The sequence below is a fragment of the Scheffersomyces xylosifermentans genome (assembly GCF_036884685.1).
Source record: "Scheffersomyces xylosifermentans strain CBS 12540 chromosome Unknown RJT20scaffold_7, whole genome shotgun sequence".
Classification (NCBI taxonomy): Eukaryota; Fungi; Ascomycota; class Pichiomycetes; order Serinales; family Debaryomycetaceae; genus Scheffersomyces; species Scheffersomyces xylosifermentans.
In genome coordinates this window covers 685,167-708,124 of record NW_027042945.1, presented here as the reverse complement: position 1 = coordinate 708,124, position 22,958 = coordinate 685,167, and the positions used below count along the sequence as shown (strand labels likewise).

Here is a 22,958-nt window from a genome sequence, read left to right as displayed (position 1 = left end):
TGATGGTGGACATGGTGGTAGTAATGTCAATGGTATTGGTGTATTGTAGGCTCTATATTGTAGAATGAATGATTCGGGGTGTCTTGGTGTTCATTGAATTGTATATATTGACTTATTGACCTACTTCATTTCTATATTGTGGTGGGTGGACCTTTTCCACTTGAACTGTGGAGAATGGTTATGCCCTGCGGATCGGAATGAAGATCTCTACTGATAGCATCCGCTATGGCAATAAATAGAAAGTTACATTGCTACCGACTGCATTGAATGATGTGTCATGGTGTGCCATAGTGTATTATGATGTGCTATGACTATGTTATTTACTTTATTTATGGAATGCCATTGTTTGTAACTTCTAAGCCTGCAATTCTATATCCGTTGTTGACATTATTCGGGGCTCCTTTGGCTTTGATACTTTTCGGGTTATATGCTTCGGCGATCTCCCATTGAGGAAAGACCGAAGTCTGATCACTGAAGTATAAGCATCATTTCTGTTCTATTTAGTATTATCGGGTTCTTCTTGCATGGTTATTATGAGATGGCTTGGTAACTTTGCCCAGTTTCTTAACTGGATTCTTCTTCTTTGTGTGTAGAACATTATTGGACTTTGCACTCTCTGCCAATAACCTCTCCACCTTATCACCGTGTCTAGATCTCTTTTGTTGGCCCGTGGCTGGGTCTTCCTTAAAAGCATAGCTGACGTTGATCTTGGCATTCATTAGAATAGCCCCGTCCATCTTTTCTATGATCTCATCACATGTCAGAAAGTCATCAAATGTCAAAAACCCATAGCCCTTGGATTCCCCAGTTTCTGGATCTCTCTTTAGCACTGGATTTTTGATAAGAGTCCCAAATTTCAGGAATGTCTCTTTCAAGAACTGGTCGTCAATAAGGGGATTAAGATTATTCACAAAGAGCTTCGCTCCTATGTCTATGTAGTTCGGATTGAGCAATTCTTGCTGGTTTGGCGTCGATGTTGAACCGACTTGCTGGTCCTGATGCTGAGAGCCAGTTTTCGGAGGCTCTGCTTTCTTCAACTTTAAGATCTTTCCAAAAAGCCGTACTCCTCGGAGGATTTCCAATGTGTAATCCGCATCCCGTACTGTTTTGAACTCTACAAATCCGAACCCTTGGTGTGTTTTAAGTATCCGATCTTTTGGCATGTTCAAATATCGTATAGGTGCAAATTGAATAAATAATTCATACATAAGCAATTCCGTGGCTTCTGGGTCCAAGTTTCCGAAATACAAAGAAGCCCGGATATTTCTATCTGAATCTGGGATTCTTCGGAAGATCGCAGACATGTTACTTTTACTGCTATTTACTTCTATATACTTGACCTAAAGAGTATAATATCCAATTCATAAACTATCTCATCTTAACATTTCAGTACTCCCATAGTTAAGCCATAGTATGGGGAGGACGTGCACATACCGATATTGATTTTGCAGTTACTTTCTTTATTAGTGTATTGGTGTGTTTAAGTTATGTATTCTATGGATTATAGGGTTTTGTTGTCTTTAGGGTGTTGCTGTAATGGCTTGGAAGGTTGGAGGGAGTGGGAGAGGTAGGTATAATTTTTTTCTTGTTCTTTTCCGGTAAGTAGTGGTATCTGTGAGTCTCTTTCTGTGTCTTTCTGAGTCTTTCTTCTTGTTTTAGTAGTGTATTAGTTTACTTAAGCTTTGATTTATATAGAATATGGGGTCTAGTAGTCGTAAAGGTTGTTATATATTTGTAGGCTAGAGAGGGAGAGAGAGAAGTAGTTCTAGGTGGTATTCTTGATCTACTTGTTCTACTTATTATTGTTCTTGCCGTGTTACAGTGGTTGTTTCTGTGTCTTACTTTATTACTGTGTATTTTATATGCTATAGATTTTGGGGTTGTTCTTGTCTTTAGGGTTGTGACTATGATTTGTGTAGGTTAGAGAAGGAGAGGGAGTTGTTGAAGTTACTTTTTCTTCTTCTTCTTTTTATTCTTTTCCAGGTTGTAGTGGATGTTTCTGTATCTCCTTCTTTCTTTAATCCTTGTTTGACTTAATCAATCTACAGATTCAAGTTCTTGTTCTCCTAAGGTATTAATTATGCTTTCTTCTGTAGGTTGGGGAGATCCTTTTTGTTCTTGCTCTTGCTCTTGCTCTTGTTCTTGCTCTTTCTCGTGTTCTTGTTGTTCCTGTTCTAATGGTAGCACTGTTGGCTTTGAAGAAGACTCTTCTGGAGCTTCATCGCTATCGCCTTCCTCATCGCTTTCTCCAGATGCTTCGTCTGAATCGGAACTATCTGACCCAGAGTCGGAGCTGGAATCTGAATCGGTGTCGGAATCTGAATCAGAGCAGGACTCTGATGAAGAATCCTCGGCCCCATTCAATTTATATGCTTCGGAGCTCGTAAGTATCTCTTTGAAGACATCATCTGACGTTGTAATGTAAAATGTGGGGTACTCAAGAACGATCTTGTCCTTCAACACATCGGCCAAAGGCTGGAGTTTATCCACCGAGATCACGGATCGCTGTGACCTGTTGGTATTCACGGCGTTTTCCATGAAAAAATGCAAATCTTTCTTTTCGATTTTGGTATCTGTTTTGGCATTATTAAGGATATTCATTGGAACAGCCTCCTGTAAGACAAGATGCTCTTTGAGCTTATAGCTCAAGAATTGGGATAAAACCTCTCCGTCCAGTCCTAATAATATCCACTCAACAGTCCATATGAAGCATCCCATTTTCTTGTCATAACCAGATTTGTTGGTAGACGACCGGACCATTCCCGGAGGCAATTGGATCACTAGAGTGTTCTGTCTTTTCACCACTGTAGAAGGATCATGGGGATATACTTCTTTCACCTTCAATAGCCTTTTATCCTCGTCCTTCTGCGCACCGGACTTGAACCGCTTGTTACGCTGGTTATTCGCATTATTACTGCTGTTGTTGCTACTGTTAAAATTACGCTTGAAGATGTTCTTTGCTGTGGTTTTGACATCTCCTTTTCCAAGTTGAATGCTACGATCTATGTTAAGTAGGAAGTTATAGTCCCTATTCAAATGCAGTGAATTTTCGGAAAGATCCTTTCTTCCTATATATTTCGTTTTATCCACCACTCCCGTGCATTCTGTCTGTTTCTTATGTCTTTTTACACACTCAATACAACAAGTCCGTACTCCACAAGCTGGACAGGTATATTTGAAGTTGTTAATATGACAAATGGAGCATAATCCCGTTTCGGTTTCCATGGAGACGGCTATTTCCAGTCTTTTTTTCAGTTTTCGGCGGTTTCTTACTACCTCCGTCTATGCTTCTACTTAATATCAACCGAATTACTCAACTTCTGAACCATAAATCACCAATAGTTGTATATTTCACCTAACAATATGGTGATGCGATGTTATACGTGGACTGTAGTTTACGCTGGCCAGGGTAATTTTCAGCGCTCCTATAGAATCAGAATTTTTCACTCTTAACTATGAGAGTGGATTATCAGTGATCAAGGAAGAAGTTTAGTACCAGTTATAGAACCGGACACCGAGATAAAAACAGCAGAGTAGGTAGAAATGTTCTCCGGATCCGTGAAAAAGGAAGTTTCGTCGTCTTTTCCCCGCTTGGTGAGGTTTGCCAGTGGTCCTAAACGTAGAGCTACCGACAAGATTCCTGTTCAATTGTTAAGAGACTTTCCAGGAGTTGGACAAAGAGGAGAGATTTTAAGAGTGAAACCCGCCTTCATGAGAAACTACTTACACCACCAGAATGGTGCCGCATATATCACCAAGGACCAGGGTCCTCGTATACCAGTTGTAGAAAGGGTAGTCAAGGTCGAAGAAGTCGTCCAAGCTAAACAAGAAACCCCTGCACAGAAAGATACAAAAGCTAATAAACCAGCCAATGCTGGAGCTATGTCATTGGATGAGTTGTCTAACTTGTTCACTACTATGCGTTCTTCCAAGAGAGGAAGTTCTGTGACAAGTAAGGCAGCTACTGAGCCTAGTTTCGAGGCCAGTTCCGACGTTTCTTACACAATTTCCGAGTTAAAAGACACTATTCCATCGACGTATTCGGTGGAATTATCCGAAACCGTCACACTACCAATCTCTAAGGCCTATTTGAGTTCTGTTTTCTTCAACTTGTCTGGAGCCACGGTTCCACAGTCTGCCATTGCCGTTACCGAGAAGGGCAAGAGAGTAGCATTAGAAGCTCTTGAGGCAACCGGCGAGTACTCGGTCACCATTTCGAGCCCATTGGAGAAGGCTTCCATCACCAGAACCATCATAGTTCAATAAGTAAGAAAGTAAGGGAAACCATCTCATTATTTAACAACAAAACCCGGGTTTCGTCCCATTTACTTCTTCCGTTTTGTACATAGAATTGTAAATACACAACACATAATACGTTACTGACCTTTTTCCATGAAAACTTGTACTTTTCCACATCACAGCCGTTTCGAAGGGTTCTGTCAAAAAAGTGAAAAATTCCGAAAAGCGCAATTTTGACGTATTATTATATCTTTTTTGCATTCAGATAAATTATATTCTTTTATGGTTTGTTCTTTCGTGGGAGAGTATTGGTTGTTCTTTGTTTGTTGGAGAGTAATTTATTAATAGTTACTTGGTCTTTCTTTGGGGGGTAGTGTCTCATAGTTAGTTGGTAGTTCTTCATTGCCGGATATTCTTTAACAGTTAGTTATTCTTTCATAGTTAGTTGCTCTTTCTTCATAGTTTGTTATACTTTCTTGTGTGATATTCTTTCATAGTTAGTTGTTCTTTCTTCATATTTTGTTCTTCTTTCTTTGTGGGATATTCTTTAATTCTTTCATAGTCTGTTTTTCTTGTGGGGTATTCTTTCATATTTTGCTATTCTTTCATCATAGTTACTATTCTTCCTTGTGGAGTACTTCCATACTTCGAAGATGTCGCTGAACTTACGATATAGTGCTGCTAAATCGTCTAAGATAGGTAAACGGGCTCTAACGTCGCCGGTGAAGAAGATCCAAAAGGATTTGAAGAAGATCTTGCCTTCTCAGAATAAATATCTACTGAATTTGAAGAAGAATGCTGTTGGTAAGATCCAGAACGGCTCTCAAGCAACGGCTGGATCTTCCAGTTCAAAGCCAGGTGAAGAACAGCTCCTAGTTCAAGATTATAATGTACAACTAGACTACCAGCTATCCAAAGATGACAACATCATGGTGGCAATAGATACTATTCTCGATAACCAATGGGCAGAATCTACCAGTTTGCATTCACGTTATTTCACCCAACGAGAAGTGCAAGATGCTGATGGCAATATGGAACAACTTGTGTTCCTGTTGAAGGGGTTGTCGATGAAGGTTAAGGCAGAAATCATGACATACAGAAGGAACCAACTCCCTAAGGGGATAGTTACAACTGCTCAGTTATACTCGATTTATGAGTCACAGGGCAATACATTTGTGGATAGAAACCTCGAGCTCAACATCAGAAATGGCAATCTAAGGAAGTTCATCATCACCAATGCGTCGCCGGTTATTCTGAGAACCAAACAGAAGTATCAGCATGGAAAAGTGACCTACGGATTCGAGAATGTCGAAGTTATAGTGAAAGCGGAGTATTACTCCGATTTAATAAAGGAAGAAGTTAAGAAGATCGAAGGAGAGTTAGAAGAAGTCACCATTTCTAATGTCGATAAGAAGAAAAAGACTCTCCAGTTTGAAAGTTTGAAGAAATTCCTATCATTCGTAACAAGTAATCCAACTGCTTTATTTGTGACACATGATGATTTGGATAATGAAGAGTTATCTGCTTTGGTGTCGTTTGGTCTTGTTACTTTAACTTCCAATCATCTTAATGAAATCGAATCTCATCAGTATTCCATTTCGTATCCGGCTTGTGGCACGTTCTTAAAGTTGATTAATGCTGGAAGAGTTTGGTTAGTAAAGACTCTAAGCAAAGGCAAGTACAAAGAGAACTTGGAAGAGCAGCTTTTTAACAAATGGGAGGGAATTAATATGAACGGGGAGACTAAGATGAACAACTTCAGGCCGCCGTTCTATGGGTACGATTTGAATTGGATCTTGGCTGATGCATTGGGAGCTGGAGTCATTGAGGTGTTCAACACGCCTGTTGGACGTGGATGGAAATTAACTGGGAAGATTTGATTAAGACAGGGGTTTTATTGGATTGTATTATATGGATGAGGTATCTTATTGTGAGATGATATGGATGAGGTATCTTATTAGGAACTGATATGGGCAATGGTATCGTATTAGCAGCTTATATTTATAAGGTATCTTATTAGAAACTGATATGTATTAAGGTATCTTATTAGGAACCGATGTGTGCTACGATACCTTATTAGAAGCTTGTATGAGCAACGGTATCTTATTATGAGCTTATATGGGCTATGGATCTGCATATATTTTGAATGAACGGTTTCATGATTCATATCTATGAGTTATACAGTTATATCAGTATATCAGTATATCAGTATACGTGTATTAAAGTATATATTTATCCTTTTTTACATAATTAAAGAGTGAATGTACTGAATGTCAGCATATGACAACTAAATGATAGTGCCTACGTATGGTCGATGTGTCTACTGGAATGAAATCCCATGGGACTCTTTTATAACCAAGAGAAGAGAAATGTAGAGAAAACCAAATGGTTAATTACATTCTAACCTTGTTCTTCTTCAATTGCTTTCTCTGCTTCTTCTCTTGAGCCTTCTTCTCAGCCTTGATCTGCTCTTCTCTGGACAAAGTTCTCAACTTGTCTCTCTCTTCTCTTCTCAACTTGGCCTTTTCAGCAGCTAATTCTTCTTGCTTGATCTCTTCTCTGATCTTCTGGATCTTGGAAATCTCGCTTTCTCTGGTCTTGACAACCTTCTTCAAAGCTTCTGGCTTGAAAGAGATCTCCTTCGAGGCTAACTTGTCAACGACAGAGAACAAAGCATCCAAAATCTGGCCAATTTGTTGGAGTTGAGCAGAGTTGGACACAAGACTGGTAGAAAAGATGATCTTTCTTTGTGGCAAGAATTCTTGAATGGACTCTGGCTTTTCAACGGGTTGGTCAGTAACAGCAATGTACTTGATGAAAGAAGCAGCTTGCAAGGTTAAGGCCTTCTTCAATTCTGGAGTAGTGATCTTCTCTTGGAACTCGTTGGCTTCACTCATGTAGACAAACGATTCTGGCAAGTTGGTCGAGTCGGAAGTCTTGGTCAAAGACAAGAAGTAGTTGAACTTTCTGTGTTCGTTCATACCTAACTTGGAAACAATAGCAGCAATAAAGTTGTCGTACTCAGCAGATCTGGCTGGAGTAATGACGAAATCAACCTTGTCCTCTGGTAATTGGACGCTGGAAGCGAAGAACGACAAGACAGTTTCCAAAACCCATACAAAGAGGTTGTGTCTTGGCTTCAACTTGATGGTAATGTTAACTTTGGCGATGTTGTTTCTTCCGGTGGCATAAGAAGCGTAACTTTCCGAGTTGTCCTTGATGTAAAGGTCCTTTGGAGAGACACCGTATTGGTAGAAGTTCTTTTCAAAAGCACCTCTAAGAGATTCCAAGTAGCTGACCACCAATCTTTTGTTGTACCAATCACCTATAGCAAACAAGAATACAAACACCGTAATGAAAGAGAGAGTAATGAACTCCAAACGCCAGTCGTTGACGGCAAGACGTTGGAAAATGGTCATGGCCTGTAACTCCTCGACGGAGTACTTCTGTTGGCTGGCGAAGCTGTGAGAAATAATGTTAGTAACTTGGATATTTTTATATATATGGTTCATAAGAGTGTTGTTGGTGTAAATTGATAATGATATCATGATAGTATCAATTGGGAAAAAGCGTAGACAGTGGTTCATTAGTGATATCCATTAGGAGAAGCGTAGATGGTGGTTCATTAGTGGCATCTACTAGTGGATAACCTTGGAACCATGGAAATAGTAAATGCTGATCCACATGTTAGAACCAACACCCAGTTCCATATGGAAAGCAACAACAACATTAACGGTTCTTGGAAAGAATGCAAACAAATCAACAGATTAAACGACAAAAGGAGTAAAAGACTTGATGAAATTGTTCAATTGTAGTTAAACCAATGGTTCAATTGTAGTAAAGACAATTGTAGTAAAGACAATTGTAGTTACACCAATGCTTCAATTGTAGTTAAAGCCAATGGTTCAGTTCTAATAAAACCAATGATTCTTTGTTGGTTCCTTGGTGGTTCTCTCTTATCCTAGGTAGAGAGGCACTTCCACTCTCCCTTCTCTCCTTCTCTCCTACTCTTCCTGCTAGCCTCATACACATACCCACACCCACATCCACATCTAAACTCGACCCAATCCCGAGCTCTTCGCCCATTCTTCGCCCATTCTTCACCCATTCTTCATCCAATTCTTCCCCAACTCAACTCCTATACAACACCCATACGACATGGTTGTACTCCTTCCTTATACTTACATATCATTCAGTGGAATTACCTTCGAAAGGAAGGTGGCAAAAGCGGAAGACATCACTACTGCTTTCTGGCAACTATCTCTATTATCTAGTAGTTCTCTACTATCCCTAACTTGGTCTAAAAAGAACTATTCTTACATTAACCAACCTCGTTCCCCACTGCAAACTCCGCTAAAAAGTGAAAAATTCGACGATTGCACACTACTGGCAAAAGGGTGCGGCCGCGTGAAAAATTTGTTAGGGTGGTGCTGCGCTACCGTGTTCGCTTATCGGCGGGAGATTTAGTAATGTAGTAATCTAAAATTGTGGTGGAGGAGGAGGAGGAGAGTAAAGTTGGGTGGTAGTGGTGGTGGTTGAAGGAGGAGGTGAAGGAGGAGAAGTAGATTTAGTGAATGGTTGGGTGGTTTGTAGAGTGAAAGAAGAGGGAAGAGAGGTGGAGGTGGAGGTGGGATGTAGTTAGCATTGAAGATGTGTATGTTCAATTCTTTTTTTTTACTGGGTGGAGATCGCGTATATTATGAAATATGATGGGTTTGGTCAGAATTGCAAAAAAAGGCGTGAGCTTGTGGTTGGTAGGAGATGAATACGAAGATTGTGGATAGGAAGATTGGTGGATAGGTAGGTAGATACACAGAGAAACAGATAGAGTAATGTTGGAGGTATCACTATAGCTCACTGTTTATGGAGAAGTTCATGTCTCCGTATTATGGAAGAGAGTTAAAGTATTTGGGACTCCTTGTGTTATCTATACATTGTATGAGTAATAACCATGAATTAGCCGTCAAGCACGTTATCTTACGCTCGACTAAAGAGATGGTAATTTTAAGTAAAGGCAATTGGTACAGTAGAATTTTACTGTCTCTGTATTAACCTATTTGTGTATCAGCTCTAATATTATACATAAGAATACTCGATATGACTTCAAAGAATTGCCATTTATCCAGTCTTGTTGAGGACATTTTCCTACGGCTTTTTCAACTGCCAAAGACCACAGCTCTACACCTCTAATTGAAGCAAATTTGCTTGTAGAATACTATTATGGAAGAGCCACCTTTATCAGCATCTCTACTCTCGTCTTCAATCCTTATCCTCATCCTCATCCTCATCCTCATCCTCATCCTCATCCTCATCCTAATCCTTTCTTCTTTTCGATGAAGGACCCTCCTCAGACTCTGCTTGCGCCTGCTCTTGTCTGAACTGACTCATACCATCATGAACAGCGTTTTTGACAAGCTCTCTTAAGGCCTCCTCTGGGTTTTCACTATTCAAAATGGCTTCGATCTTCTTTCTTCTCTCCTCCAATTCAGCTTCTGTGAGAGGCTCTTCATTACCATCGGTTGGATCGTTTTCCATGGTATAACGAATCTCGTGGCCATCAATAGTGCCAGGAGCTGGCAATGACTTAATAAATTCTTGAGCTTGTTGGTCCTCCAAAGTTCTCTCGGGCTTGTCATGTGCCAAACTCTTCAAATAATCCACAACTTCGGGGTATTCGTCGTCTTCTTCGATGTACTGAGCAGCAGTCAATCCGTCGTTGTTCTTGATCTTGTAATCCGCATGTAACTCCTCAACCAAGAACTTTGCCGCTTTCAAATCTTCAACATGATGCAACGGAGTGTCTCCTTCGCTGTCTTGTATATTTATATCACCATTTTTCTCGTTAATTAAGTACTTAAGTAAACCAATATGTCCATAAGATGCAGCAGCATGGATCGGAGTATACCCATTAGGGTCCTTCGAATTGGGGGTAAATTCCCCGGAATTAATGTACGATTCTACAAGAGTCTTCTGGTTGTCTGCTGCCGCAACCCATATGTTCGAAACCATGTTATCTACACTATATAATGGCTAAAACTACAACAACTCGTCTTACTGCTAAAAACTTCTGATGAGCTTCTCTTCGATGGATGTGAAATGTCGCGTGTCGTGGTTAGGCTTCGAGAGCCGGTGCGACATTGGCTGCAAACGACGACATTTGGCTATGGGAGGTGTTTAGTGGAGAAGTAATCTCTCTGGTGGAGTTTAATGGACGTTAGTTGTGATATGGATGTATTTTATGGTTATGTGGGTAGTGAAAATGTGATAGTTTGTATTTCTCTGATTGGGATCACCATATTTCTTGACCTGATGTTTGACTTGCAATTTTAATGGCCCCTTCTGCTCTTTTCTCATACAAAGAGACCATGATGCCATGGGGAAGATGGTATGAATTTAATGTGGATATGGATAACAATGGTGGTTCTGAGTTGAACGAACGAATCTTAAAACAAAATGACTAACATGGTAAATGGATTTTAAGCCGTAGATATGTCCATTATCCAATTTACAAATCAAATCACTCCACTAACAACCCCAAAGCACTAACAACCCCAAAGCACTAACAACCTCTATAAATATGCCGACATTCTTCATTATACAATGTCGCGACTATTTATGCTGCGGCGTGGATGTTTTCCTACTATATGTCAAAACTTTTCACTTTTACAAGTTTCAACAAAGTTTTCATACTTGATTATATATAGATTTTACGAATATTTCGAGAGATATCGCCAATGTCACAGATTCCCAAGGCAGAAATACCAAATCCCCACAACTTGGAGGTTTCTCCTCCCGAAAAAATGGGTGGTTTTGAGTGGTGGAGACGGTCTTTACTGTATCGTACTGGGCTTGGAATGGATGCTCAAGAGAAGGAACAGTTTGAGTTTGACTACCAAAACAAATTTCTTCCCGACCAATGTAAGCAATGTGTAGAGTTCCGAGACTGGATGTTGACATACTCACCATCTGTGACTTTTATGATGGAACATGTAAGAAAGTTGACCAAGGATAAGAAGCAGATTCTTAACAAGTCTAATATAATATGTGATGTCTGTGACGACTTAAAGGGCGGTGGATTCCACCCCGAGGAAGGAATCTTGTTATGTGCTAATCGTATCCAGTCAAAATGGCAATTGGAGGACGTTTTGACCCACGAATTGGTGCATGTATATGACCATCTCAAATTCGATGTGGATTTGAACGACTTGAAGCACCACGCTTGTACTGAGATCCGTGCCTCGATGCTCTCTGGAGAGTGTCGTATATTCAACGAGATCAAGAAGACTGGTTTGGGGGATTTTGGCCGCAAATTCCAGCTGTGCATCAAGAGAAGAGCTATTTTGTCTGTTAGTGCTAACCCGGCCTGTAAGGATAAGGCGGAGGCAGAGAAGGTTGTCAATGCCGTATGGCAGTCATGTTTCAATGACACCCGGCCATTTGAGAGAGTATACCGTTAGAGAATCTGGTGAAGCTGGTAAAGCTGGTGAAGCTAGAGAAGTTGGTGGGGTTGAAAATAATGAGAGACATATAACTATAAAATTGCACGAGCCAAAGGACCTTACGAGAGGGGACTTCTTCTTCTTCTGCTTCTTCTCATCTTGGCTAGAAGGAGGGGACACCTTTTTCAATTGTTGCTAAAAGAGAAAGACCGGAAGCCCAAAAATGCAGAGAAAACTCATTTTCAGACCGTCTCCACATCCGAACCCAAATTACCCAATTACCCAATTACCCAATTCAAGAACCAATTCTTCAGTACGGTAGAACCATCTAAACCTGCGATCTGGGCTATTATATTATAACCAGGTTTTCATATTTTTCATATTCCTGCCCGAATCCGGCAACAACTCCATGAAAGCTACTTGTATATAGAGAAATAGAAGAACTCATGGCGTGGGAGTTGTTACCCCGTTAGAAAGGCCCCATATGGGGGCCCCATATGAAGGCCCCGTATGAAGGCCCCGTATGAAGGCCCCGTATGAAGCCCGTATGAGGTCCCGTATAATGTACCATACACCATATAGATAACCTCCCTATAATATATAGATAACCTCCCTATAATATATAGATAACTTACCTATACATAAAATAGCCTATTACCTAGACAAATATAGTTACCTACCTACACTTAATAGCTAGCATACCTCTACGAATATACATAGAGAGATAATACCCCACGTAATGTGCTCTCAGTCACTAACTACCTAAATAACTACCTAATTAACTACCTAACTAAGTAACTACCTAACTACCTACTACCTAACTACCTAACTACCTAACTAATTAACTAACCTAACTACATACTTACCACCTACCCATCTACCTTGAGAGCTTATACCGAGAAACTATAAGCCGAGTTTAACCGCCGCCCTTACATAACTATATACTCTATTTATCTATTCTACCATTCCATGACCCCCGTCGTCTCCCACACCCTCATCTCTATCACTTCAGCACTTCCCTTAAAAACCAACTGCAAAAAGGTCACACATACGAGAAAGGAAATAACCTCCCTCCATCAACTCCGAAAGTAAAGGAATGTGGATATTGTGGAACTTTCATGTCCGGAGCCGTAATAATGTTAATGTTAATGTTATCTGTGATTTTTCAGCCGTAACCCGTAATCATTCCTTTTCCCATTCCTTTCGTCTCCTTTTCCATTCCTTCTCCATCTTCCATTGCTTCCCATGACTTCCATCACGGTATCTTCGGAGCTCATTCGTATGAATTTTGGGGGCCCGTACACTAGTAGTGTATGCGTTGCGGATGTGTTGCTGATGTACTGTCGTCCATGTGTGATGTACATCGACGGCATGTACCGGAGTTGTTCCTGATAGTACATAATCTCTGGTATATATGCAGGATGTCCGAATCCAAGCTCTTAACTATGGCACAGTATATATAATGGCAAGGATGGAAAGTAATGTTTCTTCGGAGTAGATTCGATTGCTTTAGATTGAAAAGTTGACAGATAGTGTGGATTCGGACTTCGGACTAGTGTGGACTTGGAAAGAAATTCGAGATTTGGGTACGGACTACGTTTTTTACTGGGACTTCTGTGAGTGCAAATTGACCATTTTCGCCCCACCCTTAACAGTGTAATTTTTCACTCCTTAATCATTGCTACCGATAGAAAGGGCAGTTAAAGATACCCCATTTACATAACAAATCCGCCATGGGAAGAACAACGACGTCACAAAATCTCGATATCTTATCGAAAAACTACAACCGCCGGAAATCGTTGGATTTCAACAATGAATACGTGGAATCGTCGTCCTCCAGCGATGAGGACACCTCCAAGGAGTCCCTGGAAGATCCCACGACGTTGGCAGAAAGCGGATCCGAAAGTACCATTGTTGATAAGGAGACTTCGGAAGATACCACCGCCTCCGGGTCAACAGAGGAAGAAGTCAAGGTCAATCAGGCTATCTTCAAGGTGAAATACAGAGGCCACAAACCAACGCCCCTGACAATCGATGAAGCCATAGAACTTACGGATTCGAAACCTTTGCTGTCCATAATTGAGGAATTGAGTACAACTTCCACTATCAGATTGAACAGACGCAGAAGTGACAAGCATAAGCATAAATTTGTGTCGGAATTCGGAGATATCAAGTTCCATAAAACGAGTTCTACGATTTTCGATGCTTCGTATATTAAAGAGTCTGAATTCTTCGGTTTCTACGTGCTATTCTGGTTAGGAACGGCATTCTTCATGTTGAGCAACTTGGTACATATCTACTTTGAGCATTCTGTATCGTTTCTTGAGTGGCCTGTGGTCAAAATTTTGACTAAAGATGTCTTCAAAGTTGGTCTTACGGATCTTGGAATGTACCTTTCTATTTATGTGGTTTACTTTATTCAAGTGGCTTGTGAAAAGAGATGGATCTCTTGGTCAAAACAAGGTTGGATAATTCAATCGATTTACGAAGTTTTCCATCTTTCCTTCTGGTTAGTCTTCGCTTCGGCCAGAGTTATGAACTTTCCTTGGATAGCCAAAGTCTTCTTGGTGTTGCATAGTTTAGTATTCCTTATGAAGATGCATTCATACGGTTTTTACAATGGATATCTTTGGAAGATACTCAAAGAGTTAAGATTTGCAGAACTGTACCTCAAGCAACTTGAGGTCGATGGAAAAGCCTTACCAGAGGGTCACGACTTGGAAGATACAAAGACTTTGCTTAAAAGCAGTATCGAATTCTGTAAATTTGAATTAGAATTCCAGTCAAATGCTACCACGGTTTCTAAGGAAGAATATGAATTCGACGAAAAACGTATTTCATGGAGTTTGCAGAAGTTACAGTACAATAACATCATCAGATTTCCTCAAAATATCAACATCCACAATTTCTTCGAGTATACCATGTTTCCAACAGTTGTTTACACGTTAAACTACCCTAGAACTGAGAGAATAAGATGGTCGTATGTATTCGCTAAGATTGCGGCCATCTTTGGTATCATCTTCTTGATGATTGCCGTAGCTCAAAAGTGGATGTATCCCTTGGTATTGGAATGTATCGAGGTCCGCAAATTACCATTTTCACAGAGGTTCGTCAAGTACTTGTTTATTCTCCTTGATATGATACCTCCTTTCTTAATGGAGTACCTATTCACTTTCTTCTTGATTTGGGATTCAATTCTCAATGCTATCGCCGAATTAAGTCGCTTTGCTGATCGTGAATTCTACGGTGCCTGGTGGTCATGTACTGACTGGTCGGAATTCAGTAGAATCTGGAATGTTCCAGTGCATAAGTTCTTATTGAGGCATGTTTACCACTCTTCAATCAGTGCATTCCATTTCAATAAAATGCAGGCTACGCTTATGACGTTTATACTATCCAGTGTAATCCACGAATTAGTGATGTATGTTATATTTGAAAACCTAAGAGGTTATCTTTTGCTATTGCAAATGTCGCAGATTCCATTGGTTATGATAAGTAGAACCAAGTACATGAGAGATAAGAAGGTTTTGGGAAATGTCATTTGCTGGTTTGGGTTTATTTCGGGACCCAGTATGGTCTGTACGTTGTACTTGGTGTATTAATTAGGTTCTATCTACCATATAAAATAGTCTTTTTACTATAACGGGGCTTATAGAACGGCTGTTACGTTTCAGAAGTTAAACAATAAGCCATATGATATTTCCAATGTCTTTTTCATTTTTAATTTGAGGTTCTCTCTTCTCCAACTCCGAGCCTCTTTTTCTCCGTATTTCTTCCCTATTGGGCTTTTTACTCCAACACCGAAACCCTGTTTTACCCTAGCATTCTCCCCCTTGCATACCCTGCTTTCCACTCCGAATGCCAATGCTGGCCATGTTGTCCAAGAACTGTGGCCTATCTATCTATGGAATGAATTATTCGCTTACCCCATTAGGAACCCTGCAGAACATATTTTATGGAACCGATAAGTGCATGTGTCAAAGCTAAATGTATAGGCGGTTACTGTATTAGGACGCAAGAGTGCAGTACGTGCCGAGCAGGTTCCAACCTCATGCAGTGTTATACCGAAGTAGTATTCTAATGAAGATGGAGAACTACCCCCTCTCCTCCCAAAGTAGTGAAGAGTTTTTACCATTTCATTTCTTTTATCGAAGAGGAGAGAGATAGGTAGAATCCAGTTAAAATTACGGGTGAATTCGAGACAATAGGCTGCAAATGGAGACTACAATACTTAACGGAAATACAGTGGTAGGCGATAAAGACTGGCCAGCTTCAAGAGGCGTATATGACCTTATGTTGCTTCTCAACCATGCCATGTACAAAGGCACGGGGGTTCAACTTATTCTTAACATGGGACATAATTTGGTAGGGCCTCATATTCCCAAGTCTATTCTTGCTTATGCTGTTACAGTCCAGAATAACTTGTTTGGCGGATATCCAACTAGTGTTGATATTGTTCCATGCGGTGTATTCAGCGGAGTTTTCGGGACCTTTATTATACTTCATTTGATTATTTTCTCATTAAATGTTTCTAGGGGACATTACTTCACGTTATCTTTATTTTGGGCATTCACTTGCTTAGTTAGAATGATATCTTTTATTATGAGGTTGCTATGGGCTCAAGACATCCAAAGAATGCCTACAGGTGTCGGCAGCGAAGTGTTTTTGGTCCTACCTTCCATTCTATTGGTCTCTACAAATTTGCTTTTGGCCCAAAGACTATTCACTTGGAGGCATCCTGTGGGTGGTTCACGAAAATTGTTCTGGGGAATTATGCTTGGATTGTATATATTTGTACTAATCTTGACTCTACTCACCATTCTTGCTTCTGTGATTCCTTACGAGTATGGGTTAGACTTCAGGATGTACAATATCTATCGTAACTTGGTCAAGTTCACCTCTGTCACGATTATTATCTACACATTGACGGCCTCTCTTTTGATTGGGTTGTCGTATTGGTCACCAACAAAAAAAGACGAAAATTTGTACACATATCAACCTTGGTGGGTGGAAAGCTTCAGTGTATTCTATTTCGTTAAAAAGGGAGCAGCTAGAGAGGCTGAAGAGTCTTTTATGAGGAGGAACCACAACCATCGTCATGCTATAAGAGTTATTGCAGCTACCCACCATCACTACAACGTGGTAGAAGGCTTGAATAATCAAAGAGGTGATTTATCGCACAACACCTCCTTGTTCATTGTCATCATTTCTACAGTTTTGTTGTTCATTTGTGCAATGTTGAGAGGAATCGTGACTTTCCAAGCGAGGGCAAGTAGTGTAACAGGTCCAGCAGGGCAAAAATCTGCTATGTATGTGTGCTGGGGTGGATTCGAAACTATGATTAATGCTATGTACATAATTGGCAGAGTTGATTTAAGATTTTACAGGCCTGATATTCTACCTGCGACAGTTAGAGCTATTGTTACTGCAGAACAGTCTGTTATAGTCAGTGACGATGAAGAAGATGAAATGTATTCTGATGGAGAGGATAACGGAGAAGGGGAAGACACGGCTGAAGATAAATTAATCTCCAATGATTTGGACAATGTTGCTCATAGTGACGACGAGGCTCTTAACTTTGGACAACCACCCGTTTACGGATACATAATGCCAGTTAGCCACAGAAAAGATATGGAAAAGAGTGACTTAGATAACGACTCAGACGACGAGTTCTTCTTCTAGAAAGTTGCAAGAAATAGCAAGAAGAATTGCATCAACTTATTAGTGCTCTTAGATTTTCCACTTTTGAAGCTTGCCGCAATGCATAATTGCAGATTTTTAAACAGATATGTAAATCCATAGTTGGAACAACAGATTCATGGATCCATACACATATTGAAACCAATCGCAAGGAGGATAAACTATTGGTAGAAGAGAATCGTAAAGAGTTCGTTTTTGCAGCCATGTGAAATGCTGCATAAGTCCAACAAAATTTCGAACTTTTGTATTGTGAGGCACGTGTCTTTACAGTTTAATTCGAAGATAAGACTTAACAAATACATGATATTAAAAGGTCATCTTTTCATGTAAAGTCTTTCTACATTGTCGTGTTGCGGATAATTTAAGAATTTCAAAAGACGCTGCTATATATTTTTTAATAATCTTGTACTATTTCCGGATGATCGTCTTCTTCGAGCATTTATGATAAAGCAATTCGTACTACTATATGTCTGGTCCGTCATTCATATACATATCAAAGAGCAAATAGCAAATAGCAAATCACTGCTATCTAGATATTAGCTTTTACGGTTTATACGAGATATTTTAAAGGGGAGTGCCATTAAATGAATCTTTGTTGCAATACTTTAGTGCGCACCGAAAGATACAAAGAGTTCCACACAATCGAGGCAATTTAAAACCCCACATTCCTGCGTATGTGAGGGCAATTTCCCGCCTACTTTACTATAGACTGCCTCCTTTCATCTAAAAATATTTTACTTTAGCTGTGAGGGGGATCCATCGTGCCACCACTTCTTACTTGAAACGGTAATTTTTACTGTCGGATGTGGAAATTACAAATCATCGGGTTGTCGATTTTCGGAGACGGCTGGGAATCTCCTCCTGGCTTCTTCGTGTGAATGCACCTTTATTTGATGCATGTATCCAGAAGCAGTATGTTTTAGGATCACCTGCTGAATATTTTTTAGTGTCCATCTGTTCGCTTCCCCATCTTTTTTTTTAGACAATTAGAGTATTTTGAGGCTGTTTGCAACCCTTAGCAGCATAATGAAATTCGATTCTCCTCCATCACGAGAAGAATTCTCTTTTTCTCCTAATAGAATTATATATATAACCTATAATTTAGTCTCGAAAAATTTGTAAGTAAGCCACGAAGTACTTCTCTCATTAAAGTGTAATATTCTTTATCAATAACCACAGCATCAACTTATTGATAGCTTCAACATGAGGAGTTATAATGAATCAGATGACTCTGCTGTGGCAGGTTTGATGAATCTTGTCTTCCATTTGCAGGAGGGTGTTCCAGATAAGGGAACTGGAATAGCACAGGTCCTTAAATGGGGTCAAGGTTTATTAGGGCCAAAGCTTCCAGACATCCTACTTGAATATAATATTCGAAATCAAAATAACTTGTTTGGAGGATATGTGACTAAGGCAGACTTTGCTCCAGCCATGGTATTCACTGTCGTTTTTGCAGTTTTGGGACTCTTTCATTTAATTCTCTTCGCTGTTAACTTTTCTAGGGGCCACTACTTCTGGATGTCTTTGTATTGGGTATTTCATTGTATGATGAAAGTAACTGGTTTTGGAATGAGAGCTTCCTGGTCGTTGGATATTACAAAACTTCCAATAGGGTTGGCAAGTGAAGTCCTTTGTATTGTCCCTGTGACAATTCTTCTTTCCATCAATCTTATATTGGCCCAAAGATTATTTACTTGGCGACACCCTGTTGGTGGTTCCCGTAAGTTGTTTTGGGGCTTTATGATTGGTTTGTATGCTGGTGTTAGTGTCATTGTCGCTATTGCAATTACGGCCTCGCTTGTACCCTACTTGTACTATATGAGTACCGCAGCATACAATAAGTGGAGACATGTTGTTCAGGCTACTTCCGTCTTACTTCTCGTTTACAGTATGACATCGATTGCGTTGATTGGTTTGTCCTATTGGGCCCCAACCAAGAAGGATGAAAATTTATACACCTACCAACCATGGTGGATTGAAAGTTTCCATCCATTCTACTTTGTTCAACCATTTGCAGCTCAAAAAGCTGAAGAGACATTCATGAAGAGAAACCACAACCATCGTCACGCTATCAGAGTTATTGCTGCTACACATCATGATCACAACATGGTTCAAGGTTTATCGAACCAAAGAGGTGACTTAAAGCATAACAAATCTATTATTATTGTCATTGCCACAACAGCGCTCACATTAATCGGCTCTATTAGTAGAGGTATTGTTACATTCAGGCCTGTTCCTTACGGATATAGTGGACCAGAATCATCTGCCATCTTGATGTATTTCTGTTGGGGTGTACTGGAAGTCTTTGTTCATCTCATTTACCTTATTGGAAGAGTTGACTTGAGGTTCTACAGACCAGACACATTACCAGCCAAAGTCAGAGCAATTATTACTTCCGAACAAACATATTACCCATCTGATAACGAAGAAGAAGAAGAAGATTATGATGTTGGAAGTGAAGTTGAGTCTGAAAGAAGATTCAGGGACGATCACTTCTACGGAAGCAAGAGCTCCCAAGAGGATGACGAGTGGAAGTTTGTTGATGTCGAAGACTCTTCTGATACAAGTTATAATCACCACAAACCACCCTACCCCTACGACAAGAATGAGAAATCAGACGTCAGAAGTAATCATTCCGAGTTCGTCTTCTAGAGTCTACAGCATTTTACGATATTTTTAGTTATTCTTCCCATGACCTTTCTATGTCACACAGATAAAGAAAGATACCCCGTGAGACAATCTACGCATCTCCTCAAAAGCATCTAAGAAGAATGCAATAACATAAAACCCTCCCAATGCAGCAATGAGTCAGCTCAAGGCAACAATCACGTGACTCATGCAACAATATGTGCCTCGTGCTAATTCACCCCATCATAGCTCTTGTATTTTGTACACTCAATGTATGGGTTTTGGTGTCTGCGGGACTTATAACTGCCGGATTAGGCAAGTTTGTCACGCTATAATTATCATACATTATAACGCTAAAGAAGCGATGAAAGCTGATTGATTACTTTTCTATAAAAAGAAGCTAAGTTTTGTGCCACTCGCGACGGAACAAGTTCGCTGCCATAAATTCACGAACATCTCTTGAGGCATAAGCTTAGCTTAGGTAGTCATACATTGTACCTTTGTCTAAATGTGATGGTCATATAGGGCCCCAGATACGATATATGCAGTACTTTGCTAAAATAGGAAATTTATGGGGACAGCAAAAAAAGGCAATAAATATTATCCTTGCTGGAACACTCATAATAGAATATTAGTATATATATTGCAGTGACAAGTCATTAATTAAAAATAGGATGTTTTTGAAGACAACACTGTGTCTTTCTTCCATCACCCTAATTCCCCTACCCGTTTTTAACTAGAAAGACACATGTCCCAGTATAACACTTCGGACACTTCTCCAGCGGCAGGGATAACCCAGCTCATTTTCAAGCTAAAAAATGGAGCAGATATAGGCACAGGGATTAGCCCTACCGTCGACTTTGCTCGGAATCTTCTTGGTCCAAAAGTCCCAAATGCCTTAGTGTCATACAATGTTGGCAATCAAATCAACTTGTTTGGTGGGTATCCCACCAATTGGGATTTCGCTCCTTCAGTTGCTTTTGCCGTTATTTTCTTCGTAATAGGCTTAATCCACTTGGGGCTCTTCATCATTAACTGTTCGAGAGGGCATTACTTCTATCTTACGTTAGGATGGGTGTGCTATTGTATATTGAAGGTTGTTGGCTTCGGATGTAGAGCCGCTTGGGCCAAGGACATTACAAGGGTTGCCACGGGGTTGACTTCAGAGGTTTTCTGCATCGTTCCAGCAATCGTCATTGTTTCATTGAATTTGATTTTAGCTCAACGATTATTCACATGGCGACACCCTGTTGGTGGTTCTCGTAAATTGTTTTGGGTAATTATGATTATTTTGTATGCTTTTGTCGTTGTATTGATTGGAATTACTGTGACTGCTTCGTTTGTTCCCTATTTGGATTATATTAGCACCAGTGCATTTTCAAATTGGAAAAAGGTGGTTATGTTTACCTCTGCATGTGTTATTGCCTACAGTTTTACTTCGATTGCGTTGATTGGTTTGTCCTATTGGGCCCCAACCAAGAAGGATGAAAATTTATACACCTACCAACCATGGTGGATTGAAAGTTTCCATACATTTTATTTTGTTCAACCATTTGCAGCTCAAAAGGCTGAAGAAACATTCATGAAGAGAAATCACAACCATCGTCATGCCATCAGAGTTATTGCTGCAACGCATCACCATCACAACATGGTTCAAGGCTTATCAAAACAAAGAGGTGATTTGAGTCACAACAAATCCATCCTTATAATTATTGCTACAACATTTCTCATATTTGTTGGAACTATTGGTAGGGCTATTGCTACTTTCCAGGCTAGACCTAATTTTAGGGCCAGTCGTATCTGTTCTCCAGTTGCCATGTACATGTGCTGGGGTCTCTTAGAAGCTCTCTGCCATGTTTTGTATTTGGTAGGAAGAGTTGATTTGAGATTCTATAGACCTGATATCTTGCCAGCCAAGGTTAGAGCCATCATCACGGCAGAACAAACATATTACCCATCTGAAGATGAGGAAGAGGGAGACGATGACGATGATGACGATATTCTGTCCAGAGAATATGACGAACGTCACAAAAAGAATAGCTACAATGCACCTACACATGATGATTCCGCAGACGATGATGAGTGGAATTTCGTTGACGTCGAGTCGTCACTTTCTTCTCATGGCACTACCAGCCATAGACCTCCATACCCATACGAAGACAAGGACCAAGATGATAAAGATGAATTCGTTTTCTAACCTTAGTCCGCCGTCTAACTACTTGAAAAGCATTGTGGAACAGTGTGATTTTCAGACTCTAATTGATCCTGAAATTTTCGCAGCAACTTTTCACCCACGAAAAAATTAATCTAAGACTGCATTATTTATTGGATGTACTATTTAGGAAACTTTTTATTCTCATTTATTATTATTAATTCTATTACCATTTATATTATTGTCTTATTTTACTGTAGTATACTATACCATGTATGAAGTAGACAGAATTGAAAGTTTAAATGGTGGGTAGAGCGGTTCTCGGATTCAGTTACTTCTTTCGTTTCTCACAATATCAGCAGACCAATGTATGAGATATGTACAATCCATGCATAAACAATATCAAGGTTGCAGCGATATACAATACGTGGGTAGATATATAGATATTAGAGAAAAACGATATAACCACCCTTTCCCAGAGTATAAATGAGCATTTGACCATTTATCTCTCTAATTTCTTCCTTCCCCCCTTCCACGCTTCCACCCTACCCTTCTATCTTAATACTCTCCCTCAGCAAATGGATCCCTCCCCTGCCCCTACCCTGCACACTACTCTCTCTTCACTTCACAATTACATTTCGACTCTGCCCTGGCTTCGATAATGCGCTAACAACACTCCTCTCCCATTGTCCTATCTCTGACAACGTTCCTAAATCGGCTAAATGGCTGAGAAATTTTTATCTTGTGAGTGTTCCAATTTTCCAGATTTTGTTCGTTGCTTTGGTAGAATCTGAAAAATT

The 22,958-nt window shown here is 40.0% G+C and overlaps 11 protein-coding genes across 11 annotated transcripts; 7 read left to right on the top strand and 4 right to left on the bottom strand. All coding sequences in view use genetic code 12, as the record gives it.

The window, feature by feature from the left end:
- Positions 1-56: 56 nt before the first annotated feature.
- RJT20DRAFT_58386 (U2 snRNP complex subunit) lies at positions 57-1,714 on the bottom strand. The gene has a single exon (XM_064920826.1). It carries the CDS (start codon positions 1,302-1,304, stop codon positions 507-509), a length of 798 nt encoding a protein of 265 aa, XP_064772479.1. The 5' UTR covers positions 1,305-1,714; the 3' UTR covers positions 57-506.
- A 111-nt stretch (positions 1,715-1,825) lies between these two features.
- Positions 1,826-3,323, bottom strand: RJT20DRAFT_58299 (uncharacterized protein). The gene has a single exon (XM_064920822.1). It carries the CDS (start codon positions 3,223-3,225, stop codon positions 2,038-2,040), a length of 1,188 nt encoding a protein of 395 aa, XP_064772478.1. The 5' UTR covers positions 3,226-3,323; the 3' UTR covers positions 1,826-2,037.
- Positions 3,324-3,543: 220 nt separating this feature from the next.
- On the top strand, positions 3,544-4,266 carry RJT20DRAFT_136745 (mitochondrial 54S ribosomal protein MRPL50; the record flags this gene model as incomplete). Its single annotated transcript, XM_064918499.1, has 1 exon — positions 3,544-4,266. One exon carries the CDS (start codon positions 3,544-3,546, stop codon positions 4,264-4,266), a length of 723 nt encoding a protein of 240 aa, XP_064772477.1.
- A 430-nt stretch (positions 4,267-4,696) lies between these two features.
- RJT20DRAFT_58301 (uncharacterized protein) lies at positions 4,697-6,173 on the top strand. Its single transcript, XM_064920823.1, has one exon. The coding sequence runs from the start codon at positions 4,893-4,895 to the stop codon at positions 6,117-6,119; it is 1,227 nt and encodes a 408-aa protein (XP_064772476.1). The 5' UTR covers positions 4,697-4,892; the 3' UTR covers positions 6,120-6,173.
- Positions 6,174-6,435: 262 nt separating this feature from the next.
- On the bottom strand, positions 6,436-8,546 carry RJT20DRAFT_130509 (uncharacterized protein). The gene is made up of 2 exons (XM_064917756.1): positions 8,425-8,546; positions 6,436-7,701 (listed from the first exon to the last, which is right to left on the bottom strand). Exons 1-2 carry the CDS (start codon positions 8,475-8,477, stop codon positions 6,633-6,635), a joined length of 1,122 nt encoding a protein of 373 aa, XP_064772475.1. The 5' UTR covers positions 8,478-8,546; the 3' UTR covers positions 6,436-6,632.
- A 960-nt stretch (positions 8,547-9,506) lies between these two features.
- On the bottom strand, positions 9,507-10,277 carry RJT20DRAFT_130507 (uncharacterized protein). Its single transcript, XM_064917755.1, has one exon. It carries the CDS (start codon positions 10,246-10,248, stop codon positions 9,553-9,555), a length of 696 nt encoding a protein of 231 aa, XP_064772474.1. The 5' UTR covers positions 10,249-10,277; the 3' UTR covers positions 9,507-9,552.
- Positions 10,278-10,973: 696 nt separating this feature from the next.
- RJT20DRAFT_136741 (putative metalloprotease) lies at positions 10,974-11,696 on the top strand (the record flags this gene model as incomplete). Its single annotated transcript, XM_064918498.1, has 1 exon — positions 10,974-11,696. One exon carries the CDS (start codon positions 10,974-10,976, stop codon positions 11,694-11,696), a length of 723 nt encoding a protein of 240 aa, XP_064772473.1.
- A 2,111-nt stretch (positions 11,697-13,807) lies between these two features.
- ARE2 (sterol acyltransferase) lies at positions 13,808-15,280 on the top strand (the record flags this gene model as incomplete). The annotated part of the gene is made up of 1 exon (XM_064921265.1): positions 13,808-15,280. A coding segment is annotated over one exon (1,473 nt), but the record flags the coding sequence as incomplete, so codon positions are not given.
- Positions 15,281-15,587: 307 nt separating this feature from the next.
- On the top strand, positions 15,588-17,376 carry RJT20DRAFT_58310 (DUF3112 domain-containing protein). Its single transcript, XM_064920824.1, has one exon. The coding sequence runs from the start codon at positions 15,894-15,896 to the stop codon at positions 17,358-17,360; it is 1,467 nt and encodes a 488-aa protein (XP_064772471.1). The 5' UTR covers positions 15,588-15,893; the 3' UTR covers positions 17,361-17,376.
- A 1,205-nt stretch (positions 17,377-18,581) lies between these two features.
- Positions 18,582-20,030, top strand: RJT20DRAFT_247 (DUF3112 domain-containing protein; the record flags this gene model as incomplete). Its single annotated transcript, XM_064919362.1, has 1 exon — positions 18,582-20,030. One exon carries the CDS (start codon positions 18,582-18,584, stop codon positions 20,028-20,030), a length of 1,449 nt encoding a protein of 482 aa, XP_064772470.1.
- Positions 20,031-20,406: 376 nt separating this feature from the next.
- Positions 20,407-22,406, top strand: RJT20DRAFT_58354 (DUF3112 domain-containing protein). The gene has a single exon (XM_064920825.1). The coding sequence runs from the start codon at positions 20,755-20,757 to the stop codon at positions 22,201-22,203; it is 1,449 nt and encodes a 482-aa protein (XP_064772469.1). The 5' UTR covers positions 20,407-20,754; the 3' UTR covers positions 22,204-22,406.
- The last annotated feature ends 552 nt before the right edge of the window (positions 22,407-22,958 follow it).